The 27,876-nt window shown below is 43.3% G+C and overlaps 1 protein-coding gene across 2 annotated transcripts in view; it reads right to left on the bottom strand.

Moving 5' to 3' along the window:
* The window catches only part of ABHD2 (abhydrolase domain containing 2, acylglycerol lipase), a 107,559-nt gene that overhangs the window by 60,211 nt on the left and 19,472 nt on the right, over positions 1-27,876 (bottom strand). The window contains exons 2-3 of one of the 2 annotated variants that reach the window (XM_082648205.1): positions 22,818-22,916; positions 20,097-20,296 (exon numbers count right to left, since the gene is read on the bottom strand). In XM_082648205.1, coding sequence (XP_082504331.1) covers positions 20,097-20,290 — 194 coding nt within the window. In that variant the 5' untranslated portion in view covers positions 20,291-20,296; positions 22,818-22,916. The remainder of the gene's footprint in view (positions 1-20,096; positions 20,297-22,817; positions 22,917-27,876) is intronic. The other variant, XM_082648204.1, reaches the window with a different exon arrangement.

Here is a 27,876-nt window from a genome sequence, read left to right as displayed (position 1 = left end):
TTTCTAAATAAATACAGGACACTGGCCCATCTACGACCCATTGTGTACCTTGTGAAAGCCATGAAATGCAAATGTTAGCAAGAACAAGCGCATGAGTGACAATAAAACCACTTAAAAAGAAACCACACATTTTTTGCTCTGAGGAAAAATAAACTCAATTTTAAAGTTCAAAGAAAACCAGTTAAAACCCCTCAGAACTGCATTCACATGTTAAAGGTCTCTGATCCCATTAACTTCCTGCATATTTTTTTTGTTTGTTTGTTTTTTGGCTGCACCATGCAGCATGCGGGATCTTAGTTCCCTGACCAGGGATCGAACCCGCGCCCCTTGCAGTGGAAGCGTGCAGTCTTAACCACTGGGCCACCAGGGAAGTCCCAATCTTCCTGCACATCTAGCTCTGGTCACAGTCCTCTGTATACAGAAGGGAGGAAGCACAGTCCTCTCTCCTCATGTATATCTCAACCTGGTTTGGACACTATGCTCTAAGTGGGCTCGTAGTTTATTACGAGGCTCCAGGGTTCCACCAAAAAATACCATACATTAAAGAACTAGTCCTGCAAAGACCCAGTCAAATATTAGTTACCTAACTAGGGGACTACATCACAGCTCCTGGAGTCTGGCACTCAAGATGCTAAACTGTTCCCCTGCCTTACCTTTCTTATCGCTAAATCATGGATTTGAAAAAACTGCCTCTGCCGACCAGACAGGGCGCATGGTGATGCACAGCACACAGAACACCTTCGTTTTGTCCCTGTCTCCCCGCTCAGCCCTCTTCTGTCTGGAGGACACGCAGAGAAATGTCAGTGGTCTGCTCTTTGCCCAACCCTTTTTGGCCACGTCTCAGGCCAAGATCACCTCAAAAATCTATTCCAGGGCTAGGCAGGAAGATAAGAGCTGAAATATCACATCGTATCTGCTACTATTCCTAGTGTGGGAGGAACTGGAATAGCTACATGTGAGGTTCCTGGATTATCTACATGGAATGCCCCTTTTAAGAACACTTTAATCAAGAGATTACTGTAAGAATTAAAATGTTAGCATTCAACATGGGCACATATCTTGCCTTTCTTTGATATGCAGAAAATAATTCACAAAATGGCAAACAATGACATTAGAAAAAAGATGGTTCTTAAAATAGTTAATTAAAAACATGCTTCTATTGTCAGTAATTATATATATCCTTACTACTGCCCCACACTCAAAACCTGGCTCTGTTCTTGTTCCCAAGGAGTTCACAGTCACGAGAAGGGGATAAGAAGGAAGTGTATAAAGCTCTTTAGGGCTCAGGAGACCGGAACAAACGAGCTTGCGTTGGAAAACTCAGCCTCGCAAATATGCCAGTTCTCCCTAAATTATCTATAAATGTCACAGAGACACAGTAAAAATAACAGGATTTTTATATCTGGAATTAAACAAGCATTCTAAAGTTCATATGGAAAAATGAACGAGCTGTAATAGTCAAGGAAATTATGAAAAAGAAGAGTAGTGAGGGGGTAGCAGAACCAACCCCACTGCCCAGAGTAAAACGTATTAAAAAGCTACAAATCTGCTTATGGTATATATTCAGGATTATCACCAGAATGGAACAGACTGGAAATACGTCTAAATGCATCCAGGAAACTTAGCAGGAGAAAAAGGTGGTGTTTCAATAAATGGGGTAAAGATGACTTGTTCAATAAGTGGCATTGGGCAAAGGGTAGCCATCTAGAAAAAAATGAAGTTGGAGCCACACTTCACACCAGCACAAATTCCAGAGAGATTAAACATTTCAAAGTAAAAAATGAAAGCATATATGTGCCCAAAGAAAGTTTGGTGTTTTTTAAAATAATTGTACAATGAAGAAGACCTCTCAAAGGAAAATAGAAATCCCAGAAGCCAAAAGAAATGATCCAACGATTTGACTATGCAAACGTTTAAAAAAAATTCTGCATGGCAAATACCACCATGAGCAAAGTCACAAGACAAATGACAAACCGAGAACAAATATTTGCAACTCATACCACAAAGGGCTAATCTCCCTAGTACTTAAAGAGCTCTCTCAGGTGATTCTGAAAAGACCAATGACCATCAGAAAATCGGGCAGGGGCTACCAATAGGAGGTTAATAGAAAAGGAAATAAAAACAGTTCTTAAATATAAAAAAGATGCACAGCCTCTTTGATAAAAGAAATACAAATTAAAACCACAGTGAGAAAATACTTTTTGCTTATCAGATTGGCAGATATAAAAATGTAGGAGAACCTCTTCTGTTAGCAAGGTTTGGGAGAAACAGCACTTTCATACTCCCGGTGCTTGTGAGGATAGCCCTGAGGGCATTAGCTAACACAATTTTCCACGCGCATCCTCTTTGACCCAGCAATTCTACTTCCAGGAGTTTATCCTACACAGACACGTGTGCATCATGACGTAAATGTAAAATTATCTGTTGCAGCATTGTGAAAGCAAAAGTTTGGAAATAAATGAAACCTCCCTCTAGCAGACTAATTAAACAAATGACGGTCCATTGTGGAATACTAAGAAGTCAAGACATATGTGGAGGAAGCTCTTCCTACATTCATATGGGAGAATCCCTCGGTGGTATTTCATGAAGAAAAGCAAAATGCAGAAGAGTATACAGAATACTACCATTTGTGCAATAAAAGGAAAAGAAGCGTGTGTGTGTGTGTGTAATTGTTTTTGCATAAAATATGTCTGGAAAAATAGTCAAGAAACTGGAAACATTGGTTGAAGGGAAACATTGGTTGATGATGTCTGGGGGAATCTTTTCATGGGAATGTAACCTTTCTTTTAAAAATAAATATAAATATAAGCTCAATCCATTCCTCAATCCAGGAATTGAGGATGTTTATGATATGTGTAACTATAATAAATTTACTCTGATAAACCTCAGAGCCTACAAGGGCAACACTGAAGGACAGAACAAGGTCATAGACTCTGCTGGTTGATGAGAGAACTACTGGCAAATGCAGACACTGCTTCTTGAGCAGAAATGTAAAAGGAAGGAAATGATGCAGCTGCCCTGGAGCTTTCAATAAGAGGAACACAGTTCCAAAAGGCTGAAAGAAGCCACTGTTGAAGGCTGTGGTTTAGCCCTGTTGAAATGGCAGCCCTTTGCTATGACGTGAGAACAGATAAATATTTCCTCAAATAGTCAACGACTCCATCCTTGTGAAAACTCACAGCAACTTAGGCACCAAACCTTCATACTTGTCCACAGGACAAGAGAGCATCACAAAATCATACAGATAAGCATATTCTAGAAAGTTCTGCTAAAGCAAAGCACATCTCTCTTTACACATGAAGGACAGATTCAAAAGACAATGGCTGGTGTCACTGCTTATACCTATTATCAGCAATGAACTACAAACGACTTTCAAAACTATGAAGGATGAAACGTATATTCAGAGTCCTCAGTTTTATTTCATATCAATCTAAAACAGCTAGAAGAAATCAAAAGTTTAAAAATCATCAAAAAAACAAAATAAAAATCATCTATACCCTCACAACCCTTATGAAACGATTTTCACTTTTGTTTCCTTTTTACCTGTATCTACTTGAATATAGAGTATTGATACAGTTATAATATTGGTATATCAATATGTAGATATATAATTTTGTCCTCTGTTTTTTTCACTTATTCCCTGTTTTTACATATAGTTATAATACTAAGTTCTGGATGACTGCACAAAATTCTAACCTGTTTATTAGCTATAGTTTAGAGAGCATTTATCTGGCACCTTCTATGGACACATTACATAATGTATTTTACCCCTCACAGCAACATGTATTATCAGGACCTCTCTTTACACACCAGGAAACAGTGTCTAAAGATCCAGCAGGCAGTCGACCTTGCATTTGAACTCCACATCTCTGACCTGATACCCACGTTCTTCCCCCTGCATTATACCACTGCTGCCTCCATTGGGGATCCTTTTGTTCCCAAGGTTTATTACTACAATAAACAACGCTGGTAGAATATCTTTCCACGTCTCGTTTTTACCTTTCTAGAATTTTTTTCATTTTTTTCAACACAGTAAAAAAGTCCAACAAGATGCCTCCTTACCCTTCTCCACTCCCAATTCCTGCTTCTGAAAGACAAGTATTTCAACCCTGTTGGTTGTCCCTACTCTCTTATACCACCCCAAAACATGCATTTTCTCCACCACCCCACCCATTCTTTTCAATATTGTTATAGCAACATGTTTGAATTAATTTTCAGCATTTATATTATAACTATGTAAATATCAGTCACAACTAAGTCACATATTGTATTTTTCTTGTAGGACTCTTCATTTTCCCTCAGGTTACCACTTTTATCTTTTCCTCATTAGCTTAGTCTTCTTGGCACCAATCACCAACTTATTTCCAAACTCTAAAGGACCTGTAAGTCACTGGACAGTCAAAGACATCAGACAATCACCTGTTTTGCTTGATCCTGGAGACACTGCTCAAGGAGCTCTCTGTGCTGCTCCCTCTGGAAGGGCTCCCCTTCCCCCCATCCTGCGAGGCCCCTTTGCCTCTCTCCTGTGTTGTGGACCCCATGGCCACACTCCTTGGCTAACTTCCTTCTTTTGGTGGAAGTTGGCTTCCACTAGCTTCTTGAGAAAAAGTAAATTGGAAAAAAACGTTTTTGAGACCAACTCTCCATATCTGAAAATGTCTTTATTTTACCCTCACAGTAGGTTTAGTTTGTCTGGTATATAAGTCCAAGTTAAAAACCGTTTTACCTCAGGATTTTGAAGGCCTTGCTCTACTGTCCTTCAGCTTCTGGTCTGCCATTGAGTGTCCTTGTGTGTGCTCTATTTCCTTACTCTCCGCAAGTTTTTGGGATCTTGCTTTAGTGCCAGTGTTCCAAAATTTCACAAGAGCCTTTATTAGGTCTTTTTCATTCTCTGGGCTAGGATTTCAGAAGTTCTTTTCAATCTGGAGTTTTCAGATCCTATACTTATGGGATAGCTATTGGGATACTTCTTTGATAATTTCTTCCCCTTCACTTGCTCTAGCCTCTTTCAGGAACTACGACAATTTGGATATTGGATTTCTTGGACTGATCCTCTAATATCTCTTCCACTTTTCTTTGTTATTTTTGTTGTTACTGTTATTAAGTTATAAGGACTTCTTATTCTACCTGCTGGAAGAGATCTTCATTTAATCTTCTAGTCTCTTTATTAATCTTCTCCATTTGTGCTCCAAAAGCTCTTCCTGTTCTCTGAACGATGCAATTCTTCTTGCCACAAGGATGTACATCTTCTCTTCCCTCTGAGTATGCTCATGACAGGTTTTCTCCAGTTTACTTTGGTTCCCTCCATTGTGTTTCCTCCCCTTCCTTTCATCTGCTTGCTTTATATCTTTGCCTTTCATGTTCAAGGCTTTCCTTACATGTCCAGCAACTCTTGGTGGTCTGCTTCTATGGCAGGAGAGTTGATGCCCAGCTATCTGTCTACATAGGCCGGGCCTGTTAATCTGTGGCTTCCAGCCGCTCTATTACAGGACCCCCAAATAGCAGTCTTTGGGACTTTTCCCTTGGGCAGGTTAGTTTCCCCAGAGGGGAGTCCTTCCACCTCCTTGGGGAACCTGGTCATGGCTGGGACTTTCCACGCACAGACTCTGTGGCCTGGCGCTTCACTCCCACTCTCAATGTGCCAGTCTCCTGCCAGGGCGGAGGCAGGGCAGTCACCTGCTTGTGTGGGATGGGAAGAGAATGGGGGACTCTCCACCAGTCTTCGTGGTTTCAGACATCTTTCACGCCCCATCCTCAGGGATGCCTCGCTCCTGAGTCTTCAAATCAGCCTGACTCTTGCAGAGTTCTCACTCTGTAGGCTGGGGTTTCAGCTGTCTCTGCTCCTCTAAGTTAGTTTCTACTTGTCCATCTGCTTTCCACTCTCCCCTCTCCTATCCTATTCTCTATGTTCTTGAAAATTTGTGCCTTTTTTCCCCTTATTATCATTTTAGTGGGGATTCAAGAAGAGGTGAAGATAAACATGTGTTCGATCTGCCACTGTTAATCAAGCCTGTTAGCTTTTCTCTTTGTTTAAATGATTTCTTTGTGTTACATTCATAGCAGTGGAATCAACATTTTTGCTCCTTTATTTATGATCTGTGTCTTTATGTATTTGCTCAGTAAACATTTACGGAGCACCGAGTGTGTGCTGGACATGATCCTGGGCAGTGAGAACACATGGCAGAGAGAAAACAACAAGGACTAGGGAGTCAGGCAGACCAGGGTCCAATCTCAGTTCTTATAGCTCTGCACCTTTGGGCAAGTCAATTCACCTTGTTGAGTTGCATTTACTTATTAGTTAAAAACTAGAGGGTAGAGGTGAAGAATAATAACACCCATTTTGCAGGGTTGTTCTAAAGATGAAATAAAATATATTGAAATCACTGAACTTGGTGGATAGTAGCCACTCAAGAGACAATGGTATTTGTTATTTTTGTTGTTATTGCTGTTAATAGTAAGTTATTTCATAATTTATCATGGAATATCAACTAGTAAATAATTTTAATGCAGATGAATGTAAATTCTATAATGGAAGTCCCAGATGCTGTGAGGTAACCAACAACTCACTCCGAGTGTGGAGGACGATAACCAGGAAGGCTTCCTCAAAGAGGTGGTATCTGTGTTCTCTCAAATAAGGAGTCTGTGTAAAGCTATGGAAGGATTCCAGGTAGAAGGAATGACAAGTGTGAGACACAGGCCGGAGAGAACACAGGGTATCAGGAAATGTGGAGTGATTTGATGTGTCGGGAACACAAGGCATGTGGGTGGGAGAGAAGCAGCAAGGCTGCTTAGAGCAGGGGCATGACATGACCAGATTTGTGCTTTAGAAGACAACTTGGTGGCCTGCAAGGTGGTTAGAAGGGTAGAGAATAGATGTGCAGCTATGGGATCAGTCCAAGCAAGACCTGATGACGCCCTGAACTGAGGCAGAAGCAATGGGATGGTGCGGAGAGACAGACTGAGGAGGTTGAGCTGATACGAGTCAGCAGCTGTGGTCACCATCATACTCCCTCCTCCTGGATACAGGGTGAGTCTGTGTGCCTGAAGTTAGGCGTGTCCATAAGCCCTGCTTTAACCAACGAAATGGGAAAGAAAATGACTGAGGGTCCCTTCTGGGTAGCAGTGAGTTGTCTCAGCCCTTTTCCCACCTCCGTGGTGGCCATGGAAGCACACATGGAGATGACACCTCCATCAGCTGGGGTCCTAGCGGGAATACAATCAGTAGAGCCCTCCTGCTGGTTAAAGTAAACATGTAGCAGGAGTGAGAAATAAATGTTTGTGGTTTTAAGACACTGAGATTTAGGGGTAATTAGTTACCACGGCGTAAACTAGCCTATCTTGACTAATGCCGTGTCCAATTTAATTTCATATTGATCATATTGCCAGATTTTCCTCTGAGTATCCAACAATACTCCATTTTTAAAAGTTTCATTGCTACCAAGGCTAAACATTATTTGGTATTTATTACTCGTCTTTCCTCTTGTGGAAATTATCTAGTCATATCCTTTACCCACTTATCCACCGAGGTCTTATATATGTCCAAATATTCTTGTATGAACTTGGTGTACATGATGCCCTTTGTCATTTGTATAACTGATCTAGCTAACAGTGTTAATATGAAAATAGCTACAATAAAGCAGCTATACTTACTGAAGTCTTACACATGCTAAGCGGCCTATAAACCGTTTCCCATTGCTGTCTCTTTTTATTTTCATACTGAACCTATGAAATAAGTGCTCTTATGCCCATTTTAGGAATGAGGAAACAGACACTCAGCAAGGTGAAGTGGCCTGGCCAGGAGGGGCCAGAGCTGGCATTTGAGCCCAGGTGGTCTCACCACGGAGCCCGGGCTCCACATCTCCCTGAGCAACAGCTGCTAACTTCTCCCTCTGCCTGGCGCCCCGGCACTCACCTTCCCAATCTTGAGGAAGACCTTCATCCAATTTGACTTTCTCCTCTAGCTTCCTATTTTTTCCCCTTCCTTTCTTTCTCAGCTTTGGTTACCACACTCATTTTTTTTTCCCCCCTCAGTTTCTATGAGCTGACTTCTTTTCTGACCCTACTACTAAAAACTCACCCTCAAAAATCCCTGATTCTGGGACTTCCCTGGTGGTCCAGTGGTTAAGACTCCGTGCTTCCAGTGCAGGGGACGCGGGTTCGATCCCTGGTCGGGGAACTAAGGTCCCACATGCCACATGGTGCAGCCAAAAGATTTTTTTAAAAATCCCTGTTTCTTTCTGGCCGAGCTCCAAGGCCTTTGGTCAGCCCTCATTTTTCCTCACTTTCTGTGGTTTCTGACACTGTCTCGTGCCATGCCTTCCTTCTCTAGCTTCTGTGGCAGCCGGGGCTCCTGGCTCTCCTCTAACCTTTCTGACTGCCTATCTCTGGCTTGCTCACTGGCTCTTCCTCCCACCCTCACCTGCCACAGCCATCAGTCCTCAGCTCTCTCTGCCCCTCTGTCTTTCTCTCCCCCGCCGGCAGCCGCTCTGGGATCTGCATGTCGGGCCTTATGCCCACACCTAAGCCACACTGTTGCCACATTTGCACCTGGGCACAGGTACATCCTACAGACTGACCCAAACTAAACAGCTTTCCCCAAGAAAGCAGCTTCCCTACTGGACTTCTCTATTTCTGTCAATGATTCTATTCTTCTCTCAACTGCTCAGTAACCTCTGCATTTTCTGTGATTCAGCCCTTCCCGCCCGATGCCCAAGGCCATTCCATTATTCACCAACATTTGATTGATTGATTCTATTGATTCTACCTTGAAAGGCATCTGGAATTTGTCCCATCCTTCCCTTTCCTACCACCACTAGTGGTCGTGGGATCAAGTCCAAACACCTCCTTTCTGGGAATTTGAGAATCCATGTGATCTGACCTCCTCTTTCTCCCCTGAAGACCTGGGGCTCTCTGCTGTAATCAGACGCTCTTGTCACACCAGATCATGGCATAGGGACCTGGCAAAGAGCTGGCCGGGAAGCAGCTATGGAGACTAGGCTAGTGATGGGGCCAAAGCACACTAGCAAACAAAATCAAGGGCACAATGAACAAAGGGCAGAGAGGGCAGCAGGTCCAAAGGCTACACAAAGAGCACCAAGAAGATGTTTGGGAATTGCAAGAGAGATGGTCAACGTCCAACCAAATGAAGATCCTGGAAGTGGGGCGACAGGAGCAGAGGGGCTGTGGGGTCAGGGCACATCAGTGACAATGAGGAAACATGCCAAGTCGGTGAGGACTCCATCATCTTGTTACGCAGGCCAGCTGGCTGGGAGGTTAGCAGGACAAGGGGAGAGATGTGGGTGGGTGAAGAGTGCTGGCCCGGAGAGCAAAGTCGGTTTTCTACCGGAAGCATTTGCTTAAAGGATGGATTTCACTGGCTCACGCTCACACCAACCTCTCTATCTTCTCTTCTTTCCAAACCAACTCATCTTTCAGGATCACACAAGACCTCAACATCCAAGCCACCATAGTACCATCTCCCTCTTTCTCTAAACTCCTTTATCACTTACCTGAATTACTCATTCTGACACTTAATCACCTGAGTTCCTACCAAAACTACCTAAAAACATTAGGGTGCTCTGACTCTGTGCAAAGTAGCAGCCATAGAGAATAAAGAAAATTTTAAGATGGTGTCCGTCCTTAAGCCTCTCAGAATACAGAAGAGAGATACACACATGGAAAGATATCATTTACATCCCTGTTGTTAGGTAGGAGCCAAAGGGGCAGAAGAAGACCGCAAGTCTGAGAATGCTGGAAGAACTAGGATGTGGGGAGGCCCTGAGGGACGAAGAGGACTTTGACGCGCAGAGGAGATGGAAACACGAGAAAAAGGGTTCTGTGTGTGGGGGAGGGGATGAGTGTGGTATACACATAGAGAACAGACTGGAAGAGCAGGTTACTAAATATTAACTAACTTTAAAAAATACATATTTATGTATTCACTGAGAAGAATCATCCTTTATTGCAATGCTAAGGAAGGAAAAGTCTGTACTGTTACGGCTTGGCAGATTTCAAGTTTAAAAAACATACATGGGGAATTCCCTGGTGGTCCAGCAGTTAAGACTTGGCTCTTTCACTGCTGTGGGCCCGGGTTCAATCCCTGGTCAGGGAACTAAGATCCCACAAGCCGTGTAGCACGGCCAAAAAAATAAAAGAAAAAGAAATTAAACAAACAAACAAACATGGAGTTTCTCACTTTATATTAATAAGGAATTACTGTTCAAGCTTTTGTTATCTGGCTGAAAATACTAGTTCTGGAGAATCTGGTGCCACGTGTCAACAGGAAAGTCAGGTTGGTTGGCAATGGCATTAGTACTCAGTGGAAACATGGAAAAATACACAACCTGCTGCTTCTTGTGGACCTCTCCGTTCCCACAAGGCCAGAGATGGTTTGGTATCAACCACTGGACCTCCAGGCTAGGAGGTTTCCCAAATGCTCCGGATTATAGACTCTTACTGTCTACCTCAGAAATTAAGCCCTCCAACTTGACGCCAGGCACCCTCGCTGACCGAGAGTCCTCACTCTATGATTAGAAATGACATGGGGTGGAGATTTAGGGTGGTTCACAAGCTGCCACAAGGGCTGACTCATTTCCAGGGCTTGTGGTGACACTGCACCGCAGGCAGCCGCCTTGGGCAGAGGAAGTGCTTGCTCTGAGGAGGACACAGCCCTTGAGAGAGGGCACTGCTCAGCCTGGCAGACAGTTACTTGGGGTGGTAACAGGGATGGCATCTCATCCAATCATGTGAAACAACAATTCGTGAAGGATTACAGCTTTCTGTATGAGGAAAAGCTTTGCTTCCTAGAATTTCACGGAGGGGTAGATTTCCTTAGAAATCCAGGAAGATGCTTTCCTTGAGTTAACCACCAAGCAGATTCTGATCCTAAAACCCAGTCCCCCCAACAGACTCCATTTGCTCAGAAGGTATCCTTGAGGCTGCTGCAGAGAACTGGGGGCTTCCAAAATTGGTCGCTTCACACACGGCTGCTTCAGACAAAGATGAAGTAAAACTGCAGTCAGCTCTTAACCCTCTACACCGCTGGATGGCAACAGGGGCAGTTAGAGTTTAGAAATCATATTTATTAACCCTCTAGAACACACTTTCAAAGTCAAGTTGCTGTCTTAATTATACTTTACTAGTAAAGCATATACTGCTTTGCAGTATCGAGTGTACTGTCATAGTGAAGGGAGCCGTGCCGTGGAGCAGGCAGACAAAAGGATTAGTTTGACATCAAAATTGGTAAGCACTAAATTTATAGGATCAGTAGAACATAAGAAACTGATAAAAGTTGGCTACACTTGGAAATTTTAGAGTTTCTAGATAATGAGGCCCATTTCCTGCTCCTGGATATTGGACTGATTTTCAGTCAACTACATATTGAGAAGGACCGGAAACGTGGATCTGATCCCAGGCAAATCCTGTAAAGTAAATTGGATTTAGTTAAGTTGTTTAAGCAAAATTAAGGATGATTGGTGGACGAAGATGGTCGCTGGAGCCTAGTCTGGGAAAGACTGAAAGAGAGGGTGACTTGGCAATGGGACCAGCCTTGCACGGAGCAGAGGCCTACTTGCCCATCCATATGTGCTGGGTTTGACACCGTTGTGATGGAATCAGCTGTGGCACATGCTTCTTTTGCCTTTCTGAAGGCATGGTAGAGCCCTGAAGAATAAACTCAGGCATGATGAACAGGGGAATAGGTTGGTCATACGTTTTTGGAAACTGAAATTGACTGCTTTAAGGAGTGCACGGCACATGGGAGATGTGCTGCCTTCCATCTGAACTAAATCAAAGAAGTCTTGAATATTCTGGATTTGGAAGCTTTTAGATCTTTCAGCAATTCCTGCATGAAGGCACAGAGTCTCTAACAAGAAGCTACAACCTGTACCAAGGTTAGAGAAAGTGGATGAATTTCTCCACAGGCTCAGCTTGCTCATCTTAATTCAATACAAGAGGCCTCAAAGATGGTAGCATTTTCCTCCTGGCCTCTTGGATAAGTGACCTGCTAGGGCAGAGACAGTACAGGTGGGCAACATCCAAGAGTTAAATTAAACCTGACCACTGGCGAACTGAACACCTACCCCTAATGCATACCCCCTTATAAAAACCTCACCATCTGATGGCAGAAGACAGTAACAGAGGGTGGCCAACGCACCCCCGTTTGTCTGGTACTTCCCTGGTTTTAGCATCAAAAGTTCCATATTCTGGGAAACCTATCAGTCCTGGGAACACCGAGATGTTTGGTCAGCCTAGTAACGGAGGACAGTAGCCAAGGTTTAACAACTCTCAACTTTCTCACCTTGACCGCTTTGGTTTGGGCCATGTCATCAGAAACAAGGAATTTTAAGATGAAGTCACCTGAGAACGTGTCCTCACTGAGGCTAACCATCAATAATCAGTCTCAACAGAGACGATTTTGAGTCTTTCATCTTTCAAGAACTCTCTTGCAATGTAAGTTTCCCAAAAATGTGCTTGAAGGTCTGGTGCTTACATAATAAGCTCACCAGAGCGCTACAGATCCACTTATCAATTGTTAATGATTTACCACAAGCATCTAAGGAAATATTTGCACAGTTCTTAAAATGGGTAAAATCAGGTCAATAGAATTAAGACTCTTGGCAATTAGGAGATTATCCTATAAACAGGACAAAGCTTTAGTGTTCAGCCAAGGAGGAAAGGATCTAAATCTGATTTGGAATGTCTCTGGGAGCAAAAGAGGGAATTAAGAATTTAAGCCCAAGATAATCAAATTCTTTTCAACTTTAACTCACTATAAATAAGCAGTGCTGGCTCCAGAATTTCTACCCAGGAGGGGCCTAGGGGTGGCAATCTGACTGGAAGGGGACGTGTGAAGCTGCTTTTGCATGGTGTTTTAGTTAAGACTGAGAAAACACCAATTGTCTATATCCAAGACCCTTGCCCTAGCTTCCCCTGTGACACTGCCCCTGCAAATAGACAGTAAAATAAAAAGGAGGCAAGGAAGGAAATGGGAAAGGGAGTAGGAGTTTATATACGGAGTCCTTTGCTCTTTAGATTTGGAAAATAATTCCATATACTGCAGTATCAGAGAGACCTGAATTAGTGATTTTCTGTTGAGTACTTCTAATTAGGACAAAAATAGTGTATCTTGCATATATATACATATATATATAGTAATTTTATATATAGAATCAGGCTTTTATTTGGGGTACATAAAAGAAAAATGAATATTACTGTTAGGAAGGGAATGTGTATGACTGCAACAGAGAGGGAATTGGTATTGCTTGAGAGAAGAAATAATTAGGAAGCACAGTTGTGCAGAAACCAATAACATTTTAGTTTTAGTTTTTGTTTTTTGGCTGTGCCGTGTGGCATGCAGGATCTTAGTTCCCTGACCAGAGGTCGAACCTGCACTTCCTGCAGTGGAAGCTTGGAGTCTTAACCACTGGACCGCCAGGGAAGTCCCTAAAAATTTTGTTCACAATGAAAAAGGTTTTAAAAATGACCTTTTAAAAATACCTCCCAACAATGGAGTCTCAGAGAAGTAGGTCTTCAAATGTTCATTAACCAAGACTAACGGAGGACCACTGGCAGGAAGCTAAAAACGTGGACTAATTATGATGAGAACAACATTTCAATAGGATTCTTGTTTGGAGTTTGCACTCTTGGTGAGTGAGGAGAGAAACAGAAAAAAAGCACAGAAGATGAACCCATTACGATCCATGGAAAGGTCATGGGGTTTCTGCCATTCTCTTATCAGTGTCCGAGGCAGCTTCAAAGAGGAAATGCTCAGAAAGGGCACCATGGCATAGGTGAGTCAACTACTATTTTCGACTTGGTGTTGGAATGGGTGTGACCCTCTTCTTCAAGTTTCAGGTATCTCTCAAACTCACAGAGAATAATAACATCCAGTTCTTATTAATACCGGTGGCAGCTGGTTGCAGAAGAAACCCACTACCTTTTTGTCTCTGTGGAAGAAAGGACCCACAAACATGTGGCTGAGGTTTTGATCACACTGCTTCCCTTCTCCAGACCCCGTAGGGACTCACAGATGTCTCTTGCATCCAATAAAAACACCTCAGCTATCCGCTTTTAGGCTTGTCTATTAGCTAAGTGCTCCATCACATTCCTCCTAAATGCCTTCATCTTCAGCTATACCATGACCCATACTGACAGGTCTGCTAATGAGTGAAAAAGTAGAAGCCTGGCTTCCCACGGGGAATATATACATTTTAATAGCAGGCTTCCAGAGATGGGGCACCTGCTTCCTGTCTTCGTTTTCTAATGAGGACCTGGTGATGGAAAATACAAGGGAAGGGCAGAGGTTGCAAACTGCCTTTCTGCATAGACCTGGGGTTGCCCTGACTTAATTTAAGACCAAACAACCAATCTATCTACTTTCAGAGACAGCATGGTGACTTCCTAATAAACAAAACTTGATCAGAGCTGAAGGTACACCTGATTCCCTGGAGCGCCCCTGAGCAGCACTGATTGCATAAGCTGAAAACAGTGTGGTTTCTTTCGCCTGAGCACGTGGCATTCACCAAAATGGGAACATCCCTCATCTACACCTGTCCATGGAAAATGAGAAACAGAACGGCATTATACTTAAAGATCTGGCATTGCTAGGAAACCTGTTCTGTCTGGTCAAGAGTATGGCTCTTGATGTGGAGGTACGTGTACTCCACTGATGAAGAAAAGAGACAGACACAGATCCCTAAAGAACAAAATGAAATGTGCTAAATGGACACAGAAGCTACATGCTGGGGAAACACGGGTAGGAAGATGGAAGAGGGCCTCATTCTGGCTGAAGAGGAGTTGGAGGAAGTCAGGCAAATTTTCTCAGAATTGAAGCTATTTAAAGTTTCTCTTACAGGGTAAGGAAGTATCTTGGTGGAGAGAGAAAGAAGGGATTTGGGGGAGCCAGGGATGAACACTTAAGGGGTAGGCACTTAACAGGCAATGGGAGAACGCCATGAGTGGTAAGGCGGGCCAGGTAGGCTGGGGTCACACTGTAGCACCCTGGGTGCTGGCCTGCTTGAAGAACCCAACTCAAGTGGTATTGTGACAGAGTGGGGCAGAGGCAGGGAGGTGACTCGGGACACTCCTGTAAAGCACAAGGGAGTGACAGTTACACAGGTGAATATATATGCAAAAGGCCCTGAGCTGTATACTTAAGGTTTGTGTATTTTAATATATGTAAATGATAGCTCAAAAAAGTCCTTAAAAAAAATAAAAGCCCATGGGATTCAGTGTTCCCTTGTCTTAGAGCAAGGGGAGTGGGAATAGTTAGGAGAGGGCAGATACACAAGAGAATCCTTCTCTTTGGGTTCTTGCCCTTACCTTGTAGCCAGGGCTCCCCAACCCCAGGGTCCTTCCTGCAGGAAACTCTTCTGGTGCTTGGTGACAATGCAGTGGTCCTAGACTCAGAGGATGTTAGTGCTGAAAGGGTACTGCAGGAAAGCTACCTGTTTCATTTTATTATTTAATTTAATTTTAATTTTAATTTTTTTTTTCTGGCTTAAGTAGCAGAAATTATTTCTCACAATTTTAGAGGCTGGAAGTCCAAGATCAAGGTGTAAGCCAATCTGATTCCTGGTGAGAGCTCTTTTCCTGGCTTGTAGAAGGCCACCTTCTTGCTGTGTCCTTATATGGTAGAGACAGAGCACTGGTATCTCTTCCTTTTCTTACAAGGGCACTAATACTATCATGAAGGCCCCACCCGTATGACCTCATTTAACCCATATTATCTCTTAGAGGTCCCATCTCCAAATATCATCACATCAGGAGTTAGGGCCTCAACATATGAATTTGGGGAGGGACACAATTCAGTCCATAGCACAACCCATTTCCCAAGCCACACTGGGATGGTTCAATGTGAGTTAGAATGGGAAAAGAGGCAGTATACACAGCCAGAATAATGGGGTTAATCAGCCCTGTTTTTTTCATGCATTACAGTTAAAGAATTACCATCAGAAACACTCAACCTTTTCTTCATGGCTTAAAACTAGAGATATATGTAAAGCACAGCTCTAGAATGTTCCCCTCTTCATGGCTCTGTGACTTCTAGTCACTGAGTCATTCACCCCCAACAAAAAGCTGGGGTATTAGAAGTCTACGTGGTGTCTGCCACATGTATAAATAAAAAGAACATTGATGCTGTCTTGGGTAGTACTTTCCTATCATAGCTTCATGATGAGAAGTAGCTTTGTAAGACTGTTTCATTTTATACACAAGGAAACCAAGGATCAGAGGGCCTGTCACTTGGTCCAGGGTTCTGCAGCTAGTTTAGAAGAAGACCTCAGTTTGTATCCTAATCTACATTTCAAACCAAGCCTTTTTCTCTACACCACTGCTGCCAGAGGCCATTAGGAAATCTGAATGGTTGACATAATTCTGAAGCTGTTAAAAATCAAATATTAGAAGATAAGTAGCAGCGTGGATAAATGTCCATGGTATATCAAGTGCTTTGTTTTGTTTAAATTTTTTGACTGCGCCGCAAGGCATGTGGGATTTCAGTTCCCCCACAGGGGATTGAACCTGCACCCCCTGCATTGGAAGTGCAGACTCTTAATCACTGGACCGCCAGGAACATTCCCAGGGAACACGAAGTGTTAAAGCAGGTTACCAAATGCTATATATGCCCCTGATTTTGTTGGGGGAAAATATCTGCAGCAGAAAAAACCCCACAGGGGTGATGACCAAAGTAGTAATGATATGAATCTCTGAGGAGGAGACTTACAGAAGACTTTTGTATGTTTCACTTTATTCTCCATTTAAAAAAATGAATATGCATTAAATTTTTTATTCGGGAAAAAACGGAGATCTGTATCGTCAACTACATTTTCTAAATACTGATTTGATCTTTTAGTTTGCTTGTTTCACTGAAAGCAAACACTTCTTGAGAACAAAAAAAAGGAATTGCTAGGTAAATATTGATCTGTTGCTAAGTGAACAAGAGACATATCATCCCATCTTAGAAAAGTTTTCTTCCAGACATTAAAAGGTTCACTTCTAATGTATCTTTAGATAGGTGATCTCAAAACAGATTTAAAAACTGACTTCAGTGCTGAAAGGAGGGGAAAAAATCCCTATTCTCCTAACAGGTTTTCGATGTTCACCTTTCACCGACTTTTTTTTCTACACCAGAACAGCAAGAGACTATGTCCTGATTCCGGACATGAGTCATAGTAACTGGCCACTTTCAGTCAGGGTTACTGAGTAACACCATTAGCTTGTTGTAAATCAATTAACTGACATTTCTAGCCTAGATGATTGTTTGTGAAGGCTGCAGACAGGCTTCCTCTGGGAAAAAAATCTTCAAAGTCCCAGGAGAAGCACTTTTACCCATAACAGATATGTTTCCTGCCCTCAGCTTCAAATATATGGAAGGCTGTTACAAACACGCCACACAGAGAAAGAACATCAAGCCCACTGGCTTCCGACAGGGATTAAAATAGAAAGAGGGTCATGCAGGAATCGGAAGACCACTCTGGGGCCAGTCCTGCTAGAGACTCTTGTCGTGGGCTGGCCCCTCACTGCTATCGGCTTCCTCTCTCTCACCTGTACCCTGAGAAAGGTCTCTGTCCCACTCCCTGTGGATAGGAAGAAAGCCAGCTCTGGGGTCACAGACTTGGGTCCAGTCTCCGCCTCTGTTACTCCTCATTTCCCCATCCTTAAAATGAGAGGAAAAATGAATCTAACCTCAAAGTTGTTAAGAGGATTAAATGGCATAATGCTTATGAGAGATACTCAAAATTTTAAATGCAGTAATGTGGATGAGAGTAACAGGAAAACATTTTGGTGATATGCTACGTGAACACAGGATATAGTTTTTCCCAAAATTAAGAGTATAAATAAAAAATAAGAACCTAGTTAAAAGATGGAGGGGAAACGTGAATTCTTTTGCCCTTTAATAATCATTTGTCACGATCAAGTCAGAGAATGTGGGTGTTTGGCATTTAGCTGTTTTAAGTAATGTTCCAACGTGCTCTAGGAGGGCTGGTCCTGTGCTCAACAGGACAGGTCTTGGAAGTACATAGTTTCTGGGGAATTGTCCTCTCACAGCCACCTTCAAACCATAGCTAAGTCCTAAACATGCACCAGCTCTGCCTTTAACCTAGGCTGACCTCCACCTCTCCCTGATTTGGGTTTCACCAGGAAGGAGCATGGCAACTGGTTAATGAAGGGGGTGGTGGGAGAGAGTGGCCAGAGCCACGAGGTCCAAGGAGACTGTGACCAGGGATGCACTTCCATCCCAGGAGGGAGGGTGGGGGCAATCGCAATAGAGGTCACGTAGCGCCAGGACAGTTCCATAGGCTCATCGAGAAAGAGTGCCAGGAAGGGGAAAAAGCAAAGAGAAACTGTTGGACTTATGTCTCTGGGGTATTTTTCAAAGAAAAACAAGAAAAGAGGTTAAAAAAAAAACCTGCCAAAATCAGCTCTTTTTTTTTTTTGAACACTTTTAACAATTATTGTGGAATCAAACCTTACGTGATGTTTATCCAGAGCCTGGACAGGAGCAACTTTCCCAGGGCTTCCTCTAATTACTTAGGAAGCAATGCTGGGTCGAAATGTGTACTCAGCTGCCTATAATCTTGTAGGGCTTTTAAATTCTTGGTTTTCAAAAGCTCTCTACAAAGAGAAGACCTGGGAACTGGGTCTAACTGGGTCCCACTCAATCTGAAATCGGGTGCAAATGTTCCTTGCCAGATGAGTGAATTATCTAAATTAAGTATGGAAGAAAAATGCTGGACAATTTTGAAAACATACTGATTCTGTGCACGCTCCTCAGAGAGGAGCGTTTTCAATGCAAACACTGCTTGCTAAGAACACTACATCCTTGATAATGGTTGTGGAGCCTACTGTAATGTAAAGTCCCTTCAGCAGGGCAGGTCCAAATTTACTATGATGACATTTATATGGTACATGGCAGTCCACAGGTGTTAGGCAATATGACGGAGTTATAAGTCTCTCTCGACTTGATAGCAACTTTTTGGAGTCATGGCATTATTGTTACAACTACGAGCAAACTGTACACAAACACCCAAAACACCTGCAGCCCACAACTCTTCACCCATGGGTAACAGCACATGAAAATGAACTAGACAACCAAAGAGGACAAAGCAAGAGCTCAAACTCTCAGGTGTCTCTGCTGCCCATCTCCTCTTAGAAGGGAATCATTCACCCAACAGAGGCGGTGAGAGGTTATACTGGGATAGAGGGAAGAGCTTCTGCTACTGTCCACTGAGTATAAGAAACTTCGTTAGGTGCTCCAGGGACACGGTTGGGATAAGACAGCTCTCCAAGCAGCATCCATCTGGAAAGCCAACCTGGCAGAATGGACTAAGCTTGAAGAGGCACAAACAAGGTGAAGCAGCAATGATGAGGAAGGAGGAAGGAACTAAGACCCCAGAGAGCGTGGACTGCTTCACGTGAGAGGCTTGTCCCAAGCGCTGCAGGAAGACGGAGTTATTCAGAAGACGTCAACAGGGGAAGATTTCACGAGGCATCTCCTGAAAACAGCACGTGTGATGATACCCTTTGTTTTACAACTACGGTTTCCTCTATCAGAAGCAGTGCTCACCCCTGCCACCCCCAAAACACAGACCTGGCTTCTGCAGAGAAATCTGGTTCACTTGCAATGAAAACCCTCTCTTTAAGTGGATTCTCTTAGTTAATGCTCAGTATATTTTTCAATAAGGCAGAGGGACAGTACCCAATGAATGAGCCTGTGCTTTTTTTGCTCATTAATTATTTTGGGTCAGGATGATTTCTCTGTCTTAGAACTGGCAACAGAGCATTTGATAAAGGGCTAGAATATTGTCTAAGCTTTCTGCATCTACCTTAAAATGACAACTGTTTTCTGCAAAGTCCTTGTCATGGATAATGACACCACCCCGTGGAGGAAGGGATGTTTCCAGGCAACAAAGATCTGAGGCTGTCTCCTGCCCGCCAGGATTCAAACGCCAGGCTCCTATTGAGACGGTGGCTACTTTAACACCAATGACACTATTTTACATGGATGCCTTGAGGACACATTGTGAGAAGGTTCTTCTTTGAACACTGCAAAGACAGATCAGCAGGCCAGTGTACAGGTGGGTTTGAGGTCTACTCACTCTTTGGTCAGAAGAGGACAGGACTTGAGCAGGAAGCATGAGAGCCCCGAGTCCTGGAAGTAGAGTTCAGGCGGGGCCGTGGGGCTCTTCAGGTTCAAACACCGGACGATCACATACAGCACAGCAGCCACTGCGGCCAGCTTCACCCCGTCAAACACGGCCGGGAGCTCGGGGGTCTCCAGCATGGCATTCATCTTGATCTGGGGAGCAGGGGTACAGGCAGGTTTAGAAGCACGTGGGGAGGGGAGGAGCCCACCACCCAGAGACAAAGCCAGCAATCACCTGTCACGATCCAGATGTGTCCGCAGAACCCACCCTGGCCGATTCCCATAGGTGCCTTACAAGTGCCAACAGACTGGCAACAACCCAGATCATGAACAGTCCTGAGCACTAATAAACTGGGCTGGGTGGTGTTTTTTTTAATCTAATGAACATTTATTTCTAAGATGAGCGAATTGGAAAATGCTGTGAATAGCGTCCTGTTGAGAGCAGGAGAAAGGAGTCCAGTCGGAGAGGTACAAGGGGGACCAGGAGGCGAGCTCTGATTTCTGTTACCAGGCAATCTTGACTCTCTCTGCAGACTTAACCTGCACCTGGAGCACCAGCTGCACGTGAGGCGCTGTGTTTACAGCCTTGGACAGAGATGTGAGATGGGACTGCTGTTGCCACCAGGTGAGGCTGTACTGCCTGCTGGACTCACCTCTGTTTTCAGAGCAGGAAGGGCCTGATTCAGCCACCTGCTCCTTTGGAGGCAGCCCTGGTGCTGGAGCCAAGTTCAGGCTCAGCCCAGGTCGCAGTGGTTCTTGCTCCTGGGAGTTGTAGGCAGTGTGAAATGGAACTTGGCCACATTTTTCCCCACCGAAGGCAACTGACTATAGCCGTTAGTCCAAAATTGGGCTAAAAGTGGACCAAATTCAACTGCTAGACCAAAATTAAAAACTGAAGTATGGAAAATGTACATGCATATCTGGCTTTTCATCTTCTCAGGTAGCTTTATTTTGTACACAGAACACACACACACCACTTCAAACATAAAAAACCAAACATCAACAGCAACAAAACTCCATCCTTTTCCTTGCTGCAAGGCAGGAAAACAGAACATCAGCTGTTACCTTAAAAATCAGGGAAACCACAAGCTAACAAAAAGGAGAAAACGGTAACTCTGGCAGCCAAGGTAGCTATGGCAACAGCTTCCCCTGGAATGGTTTCAAGTAGCCTCTGCTAAAAACAGTATGAGAACTCTGGTGGCCAACGGCGCAGACAGAAGAGGCAGGACAAAACAATCTCTCAAAAACGTGTTTGGGGCATAACCGAATGAACTCATTTGAGACCTACAGCCAGGCCAGAGAGGTCTCAGAAGCTCTCTTCTAAAATCGAGGTGATTTTGGCAAATACAGGACCCAAACACACTGTAGACGATCTCTGGCAGGGGTTCCAACTCAGTGAGGAAAGGCAATTAAACATCCCACAAGTTATCATATGACATCACTCATATGTGGAATCTAATTTAAAAAAAGAAACAAATGAACTTATTTACAAAACAGAAACAGACTTACAGATATTGAGAACAAACGATGGTTACCAAAGGGGAAAAGCGTGGGGGTGGGGGGGGGGAATAAATCAAAAGCTTGGGATGAACACACACACACCACTATATATAACACAGATAACCAGCAAGGACCTACTGTACAGCACAGGGAGCTCTAGTCAGTATTCTGTGATAACCTATATGAGAAAAGAATCTAAAAAAGAATGAATATATGTATATGCATAACTGAATCACTTTGCTATACACCTGAAACTAACACAACATTGTAAATCAACTATACCCCAATTAAAAAAAAAAAGACCCCAGCTCCTTAACTCACCATCAGGGCAAGAAAATAATTTTTTAAAATTTATCTGGCATGATTTAGAATCAAGGCTGGACCTCAGAATATACTTTTCAGCTACATCAACCTTTGACCTTTTATGAGCTGACAGTTTCCTTAAAACTTAACCTCTGGGGACATGTCACCTCACTCCTAGGGCCATGTTCCCCAAAGGCTGTTCCTCAAACCCTTAAAACAAGGATTCTTTTAACTTGGGGTCTGTAGGTCCCCTATGGAATTCTAAGGTCCAGGAACTCCCTGAAATTATACATGAAAGTGTGTGTGTCTGAAAGTTTTCTGGGAACAGGGTCTGCAGACTTAATCAGATTCTTCTAGGGGCCTGTGACCTAAAAAGTACACAGCACTGCACTCAAAGATGCCCTAGGGGTTCCACCTGTGGCCCCTGTCCCTCATCTCTCCAAAGCCCTGCCACCTATGCCAGTCAAACCGACAAGAAACAAACATCCAAGATAACACAGCTTGTTAATAGGGATTTTTTTAAAAATTTATTTTATTGAAGTATAGTTGATTTACAATGTTGTGTTAATTTTAATAGGGATTTTTAAGTGTAGTTAGTGAAGGGCCAAAACCAAAACCTAGCAGGAATTCCAGTTTCTCTGACATGATGCTGGTGATATGGAACTGAAACAGACATCCTTCTTATCCCCTTGGTTGCAAAGAGAGGAGAGGAATGCATTGGATGGCTTGACCAGTTTCCTGGCTGGTCTAGAGTAGACTTATTGAATTAAAAACGTACAAGAAGTCCCTCTGTCCCCACTTCCACTCCTACTTACTAATGTCAGGGAAGGTCGGGAGAAGAAGCAAAAATAAGAGTCTCGCCAATATGTACCTACGTCACCTGTTCCTCTCTACTGCGAATATGAACTGTTCTTGAAAATCTGTACAGCTGGGCCAGTCAGGTCAGATCTCATTCGATTTAACCTAAAAGCTGAAAAGATCGGATGGTGATCTATTAAAGGCTGAGAAAGAAGCAATTTAACTGAAATATAAGCATAGTCTAAGTTTTTCTGCATTTAAAGCCTTTAGGGAAAAAGACAATTTCTTTAATTAACACATGTGACGCACTCTTGGCTGTTTGGACAGACCTGCTGGCAAAGCCTCTGTGAATCCACAGACTGACAGGCTCTCTGTGGTTTCCAGGACGAGTTATCTGCTGCGTTCAAAACTCTGGCTAACGCAAACTCACACTGCTTTTGTCCTTTAACTTGTAACGTAATCTTCAGAAACACCTGACAGGTACCATCTCTGTGTGACCAATGAAATAACTTAGCCAGGTTTAGGTCAAGACAGCAGGCAGTTGACTTGTTCCATCTCTCCCAGGTATACAGCAACGACAGGAAAAAATATGAGCTGAGAAAAGTAAAAGGGCACAGATGGGCTCAAAAACACAGTTCCAGAAACAGAACAGAACTGAAAGTAATAAGTGGGGAGCCGTAACACCTGTCAAATCTGGTCCATACTGGGGGCTGGAGGCTGGCTACTCAGGGCCATCCGGAGCTAAAAGTGCTCACCGTGAGATGGGGAACCAGAGCCAGGCCCACTGGGCTAAAGATCTGTGGCTTCGAAAGCAGCAGAGGAAACACAAGAGAGAAAGGGGTGGGGGAGGGACAGCCAGTGTTTATATAGCACTATCTATGTGTCAAGCTCTGCTCTTCATACTTTACCCATCCTAACGCTATTAACTGTACCTCTGAGGTAGGTACTATTATTATCCCCATTTTACAGATGACGAAACTGAGGCATAGAAACCTCCTTGAGTAACGTGCTCAAGGTCACACAGCTAGTAGGCAGAGAAACCAAGATTCATACCAGGCTCCGAAGAGCGTGCTTTTAACCACTACGCTGTGTGAAAGCAGGAAAAGTAAAGAAAGAGAGAAACAAGAAAGAAAGTGGATATTACCTGAAAACACAAATGAGACACCAAAAGCTTGCTCAAGTTCATGTGGCTGTAAAATAGTAGAGCTGATATTGAAGCCCAATTTTCTCTGATTCCATCACACCAAAATGATTTAAAAAGAAAATGAAAGCCAGTTGAAGGGGAGATTCAATTAACCTTCAGAGTAGCCTTGTTCAACTTCAAATTTTTATTATTTCTTCACATTCTGAGACAAATTAGCCACAGAGGCCCAGGCTTTTTTGGGGAGGGGACTAAAGAGCAATGTCTCCAGCCACATCACAAGCTACTTGACCTTTCCAGGGCTCGGCTGCCAACTAAAAACAAGGGATGTGCCAGATCAGAGACCTTAAACTGGCAACCTATGGGATGGCAGTGCATTTAACTGGCATTTTAAAAAAATGAATTTATTGGCTGCTAAGTTATAAACACCAGGAGATTTCAGATAAAAATCTGGATCTCTGGTTTCTCTTGAGAAAAAAATCTGAAGATTTGGCAACACTGATCCAGCATTCTCACATGGCAGTAATGAATGGAGCTGGGCGGGGCTGCCCCTCTAGACAGGCCATGCTCCCTCCTGGTTGCCACAGTTCCCACCACTCCCTATCATGGCCCTCAACAATGACCTCTGGCCTACTTAATCATTGCTGGTACCTGAATGGTCCCTGAAGGCATCCGAATGTGCAAACCTTGCAGAAATCTAAGGTCCTTACTAGCCCTGGATAAGTCTATATTGATAGAATATTCAAAACATAACACTATCAGTATATGTATAAATGATAAATTAATAAAAAACAATTATGGGAAGGCAGAGTAGCAAATAACAAGATGTAGTATGTTTTATTTATTGATATTGACACTGATGTTTATTTATACCTTCACTCTTTTCCACAAACTATTTGAGATAGCTTCAAGAGAACGCTGAATAGGGAACTTCCCTGGTGGTCCAGGGGTTAAGATTCCATGCTTCCACTGCAGGGGGCGCGGGTTCAATCCCTGGTTGGGGAACTAAGATCCCACATGCCCCCTACACAAAAAAAGAATGCTGAATAGACTTACACAGAGAAAGATTCAGAAATGTGGCTGACTGCTGATTGCTTCCTGGTAAGAAGTCTCTCCTCCTTTCTTTCAACACAAATCTGGAAAATGCACCTAAGCTGGAAAAAACTAACTACAGATCCCAGGCTCCATGGCAGGTAGGCAAGTCCACGTGACTAAATGCTGGCCAGTTCTGGGGGGGCTGCTCTGCTTTCTGGGGAGAATCCTTAAAAGGCAGGGAGTTAACTCTTCTTCTGCCCTTTTCCCTCCCTGCCTCCTTGGAATGCAGACGACAGGGCTGCAACTCCGACAGCTATCTTGGGCTGTGAAGTGACCTTGAGGTCACTCTAGGAGCCACATGGAGAGGACAGCAGAGGAGAAAGACAGAGACCTGGAGTCCCTGATGATTCCATGGAGCCATCATGTCAGACCCAGACTGCCTACCTCAGGATTTCTCTTATGTGAGAGAATAAACCCTTGCATGTTTAAACCACTGTTATTTCTAGACTCTTGTAGTCTGTAATTTCTAATGACACAGGAGGAAGTACTATCTCCCCAAATCTTTATGGATGCTACACTGGTTGGGTTATTATTAGAGCACAGGCAATTTTTCTTTTTCTTTTCCAAAATTCATAATGACTACAAACTTTTTTTTATTACCAAAAAAAAAAGCTTTAAAATAGCAACTAACAAAATCTAAAAAGAAATTAAGAGACTCTAAACAAGGAAAATACCTAGGTCAAAATATACAATTGGGACTTCCCTGGTGGTGCAATGGTTAAGAATCTGCCTGCCAATGCAGGGGACACGGGTTCGAGTCCTGGTCTGGGAAGACCCCACATGCCGTGGAGCAACTAAGCCCGTGCGCCACAACTACTGAGCCCACGCGCCTAGAGCCGGTGCTCTGCAACAAGAGAAGGCACTGCACCGCAAGGAAGAGTAGCCCCCGTTCGCAACAACTAGAGAAAGCCTGCACAGCAATGAAGACCCAATGCAGCCCAAAATAAATAAATTAAATAAATTTATATATATAAATGATATACAACTAAACATATGACTAAGCCTAGAATGTGTCTGAGCTTTCTGACTGCCAGGGGGAAAAGGGAAACCTAGCCAGACCTATGGTTTCTCCAAAATGCAGAGCTAATCCGTAGTACACTCTTCTTACCTCCAGAGAACACGACAGATACTCAAAGAAAACAGGGTTCTTCTGGCACAGATTTATAAAAAAAAATTCTGCGGGACTTTACATATGGGGACCTTGAGTGATGTGATAGGTAATGTCCTCCTACAACTTTTTTTAATAGCAAATGAAGTAGAGAATTAATTTCCTCAACGTTTGAAAAATGCCAACGGTTTAAAATTGAATTTGATTCGGTGAAGGCAATCCTATGAGAGGTTTCTAATTATTACGGTCCAGATACAGAGCCTTGAGCTGAAGTCCTGAGGAGCAGGGCGGTTCTACCGCATGTTGCTAGGGCCACCTTCCTTGAACTTCAGTGGGCTTAAGGACTTGATGACCTACTGTGTGCCTGGCTCTGTACTAAGTATTGTGTAGAACCACAGTTAAGTCGAATTCTCATTTTAACTGGGGAGAAAAAGAAAAGAAGTTTATGTTAGGGCTACATATACTTTAGAAACTTGGGGACCAGAATAAGTAGTCCAGGAAAAAAATAAGTGGGGAAAGGACTTATGGAGAAGTTAGAACTAGAACTGCACCTTAGTGAAGTATAGATTTAGAAGAAGTGTGTGTAAGTCTGTGGGAGAGAGATTTTGTGGTGTGTGTGTGTGTGTGTGTGTGTGTGTGCGTGTGCATGTGCACGATATACATTAAACAAGGAATTAACTGGCAATCGTAGAATAAAACTCTTGATATTCATTTAAACTTATCTTGCTGCATTTTATTTTATGGTCTTCTTTCTATCTAAGTTTGACCTGCCACTAAAAATTAATATTCTGCACTTGTTCCAGACATAACAAACTTAGCTTCTATTGCGCTATTTTGTGTGCCCCTTCTCCCATTCTGGGCAGGTGAAATCCAGTTAAAGTGCACTTCAGGCAGCTTAGGGCCAGGTATGCGGAAGATGGAAAGGAGACATCTCCCCACCCACACCTCACACGCACCCGATCAGCACTTCCTCCACCCTTCCCTGCTCCCACCGCAGTCTTCTTTTGAGTGAGATTTAGGTGCTGTAAATGATAGTTAAAATTCCATTTGTCTTCTCGACATTAACGAAGAAATCCAAGGTGCTGTCAAAGGCCCAGCAGTAAAGGAACTTTCGGTATTGCCCTCAGTCTCTAAGACAGGCTCCACTGGCATCTCCGCCAGTGCGAGGGCCTGGGCTTCTCACTGTTCCCCATGACTAAGAGTGTTATTTTAAGATGGAGGGACAGATTCAGCGAGAGACGCCCAGTCTGGGGGTTCTGAGACCTGGGTCCTCGTGCCTGCTCTGCCCCTTCTCAGTTGGTGACCTTGAACAAGTCCCTGAACCTTTCTGGGCCCTAAAGAACTCATTTGTAAAATGAGAGGATTAGATTAGAAGTCAATGATACCAAAGGTCTCTCTCAGCTCAAAATTTCTGAGATTCTAGGGATAGAATTGCAGTCCTTGGCTAAAGAGCACAGGAACACTCTCTCTGTGCTCTGTAACAGAAGATAGCCCTGTTTTCCAGCCTACTACATGGACCATTAAACAGTAAAACTCATAAGAACTAACGACCCTCAGGGCCTTTGTTCTTCCTTCAAATAAGTTAAACAGTTCTATATTTTCAGCTGTGCCATTTATGCCAATAATTCCATCATATTCATTCCACCTCCATGGGTGAGTGATGATTTCAGCCTTGGAATATTAATGTTCACTGAAAATCTAAAACTTACAGTGAAGAAAAAGACAAGCAGAGACCTCAAACACAAAAGACTCATTACCTGGTATAATGGGGTGTATACTGTTCCCCCA

The sequence above is a fragment of the Grampus griseus genome (genome assembly GCF_964374135.1).
Source record: "Grampus griseus genome assembly, chromosome: 2".
NCBI lineage: Eukaryota > Metazoa > Chordata > Mammalia > Artiodactyla > Delphinidae > Grampus > Grampus griseus.
The sequence above is the reverse complement of the archived record's forward strand: the minus strand, read 5'-3'. Positions and strand labels throughout refer to the sequence as shown.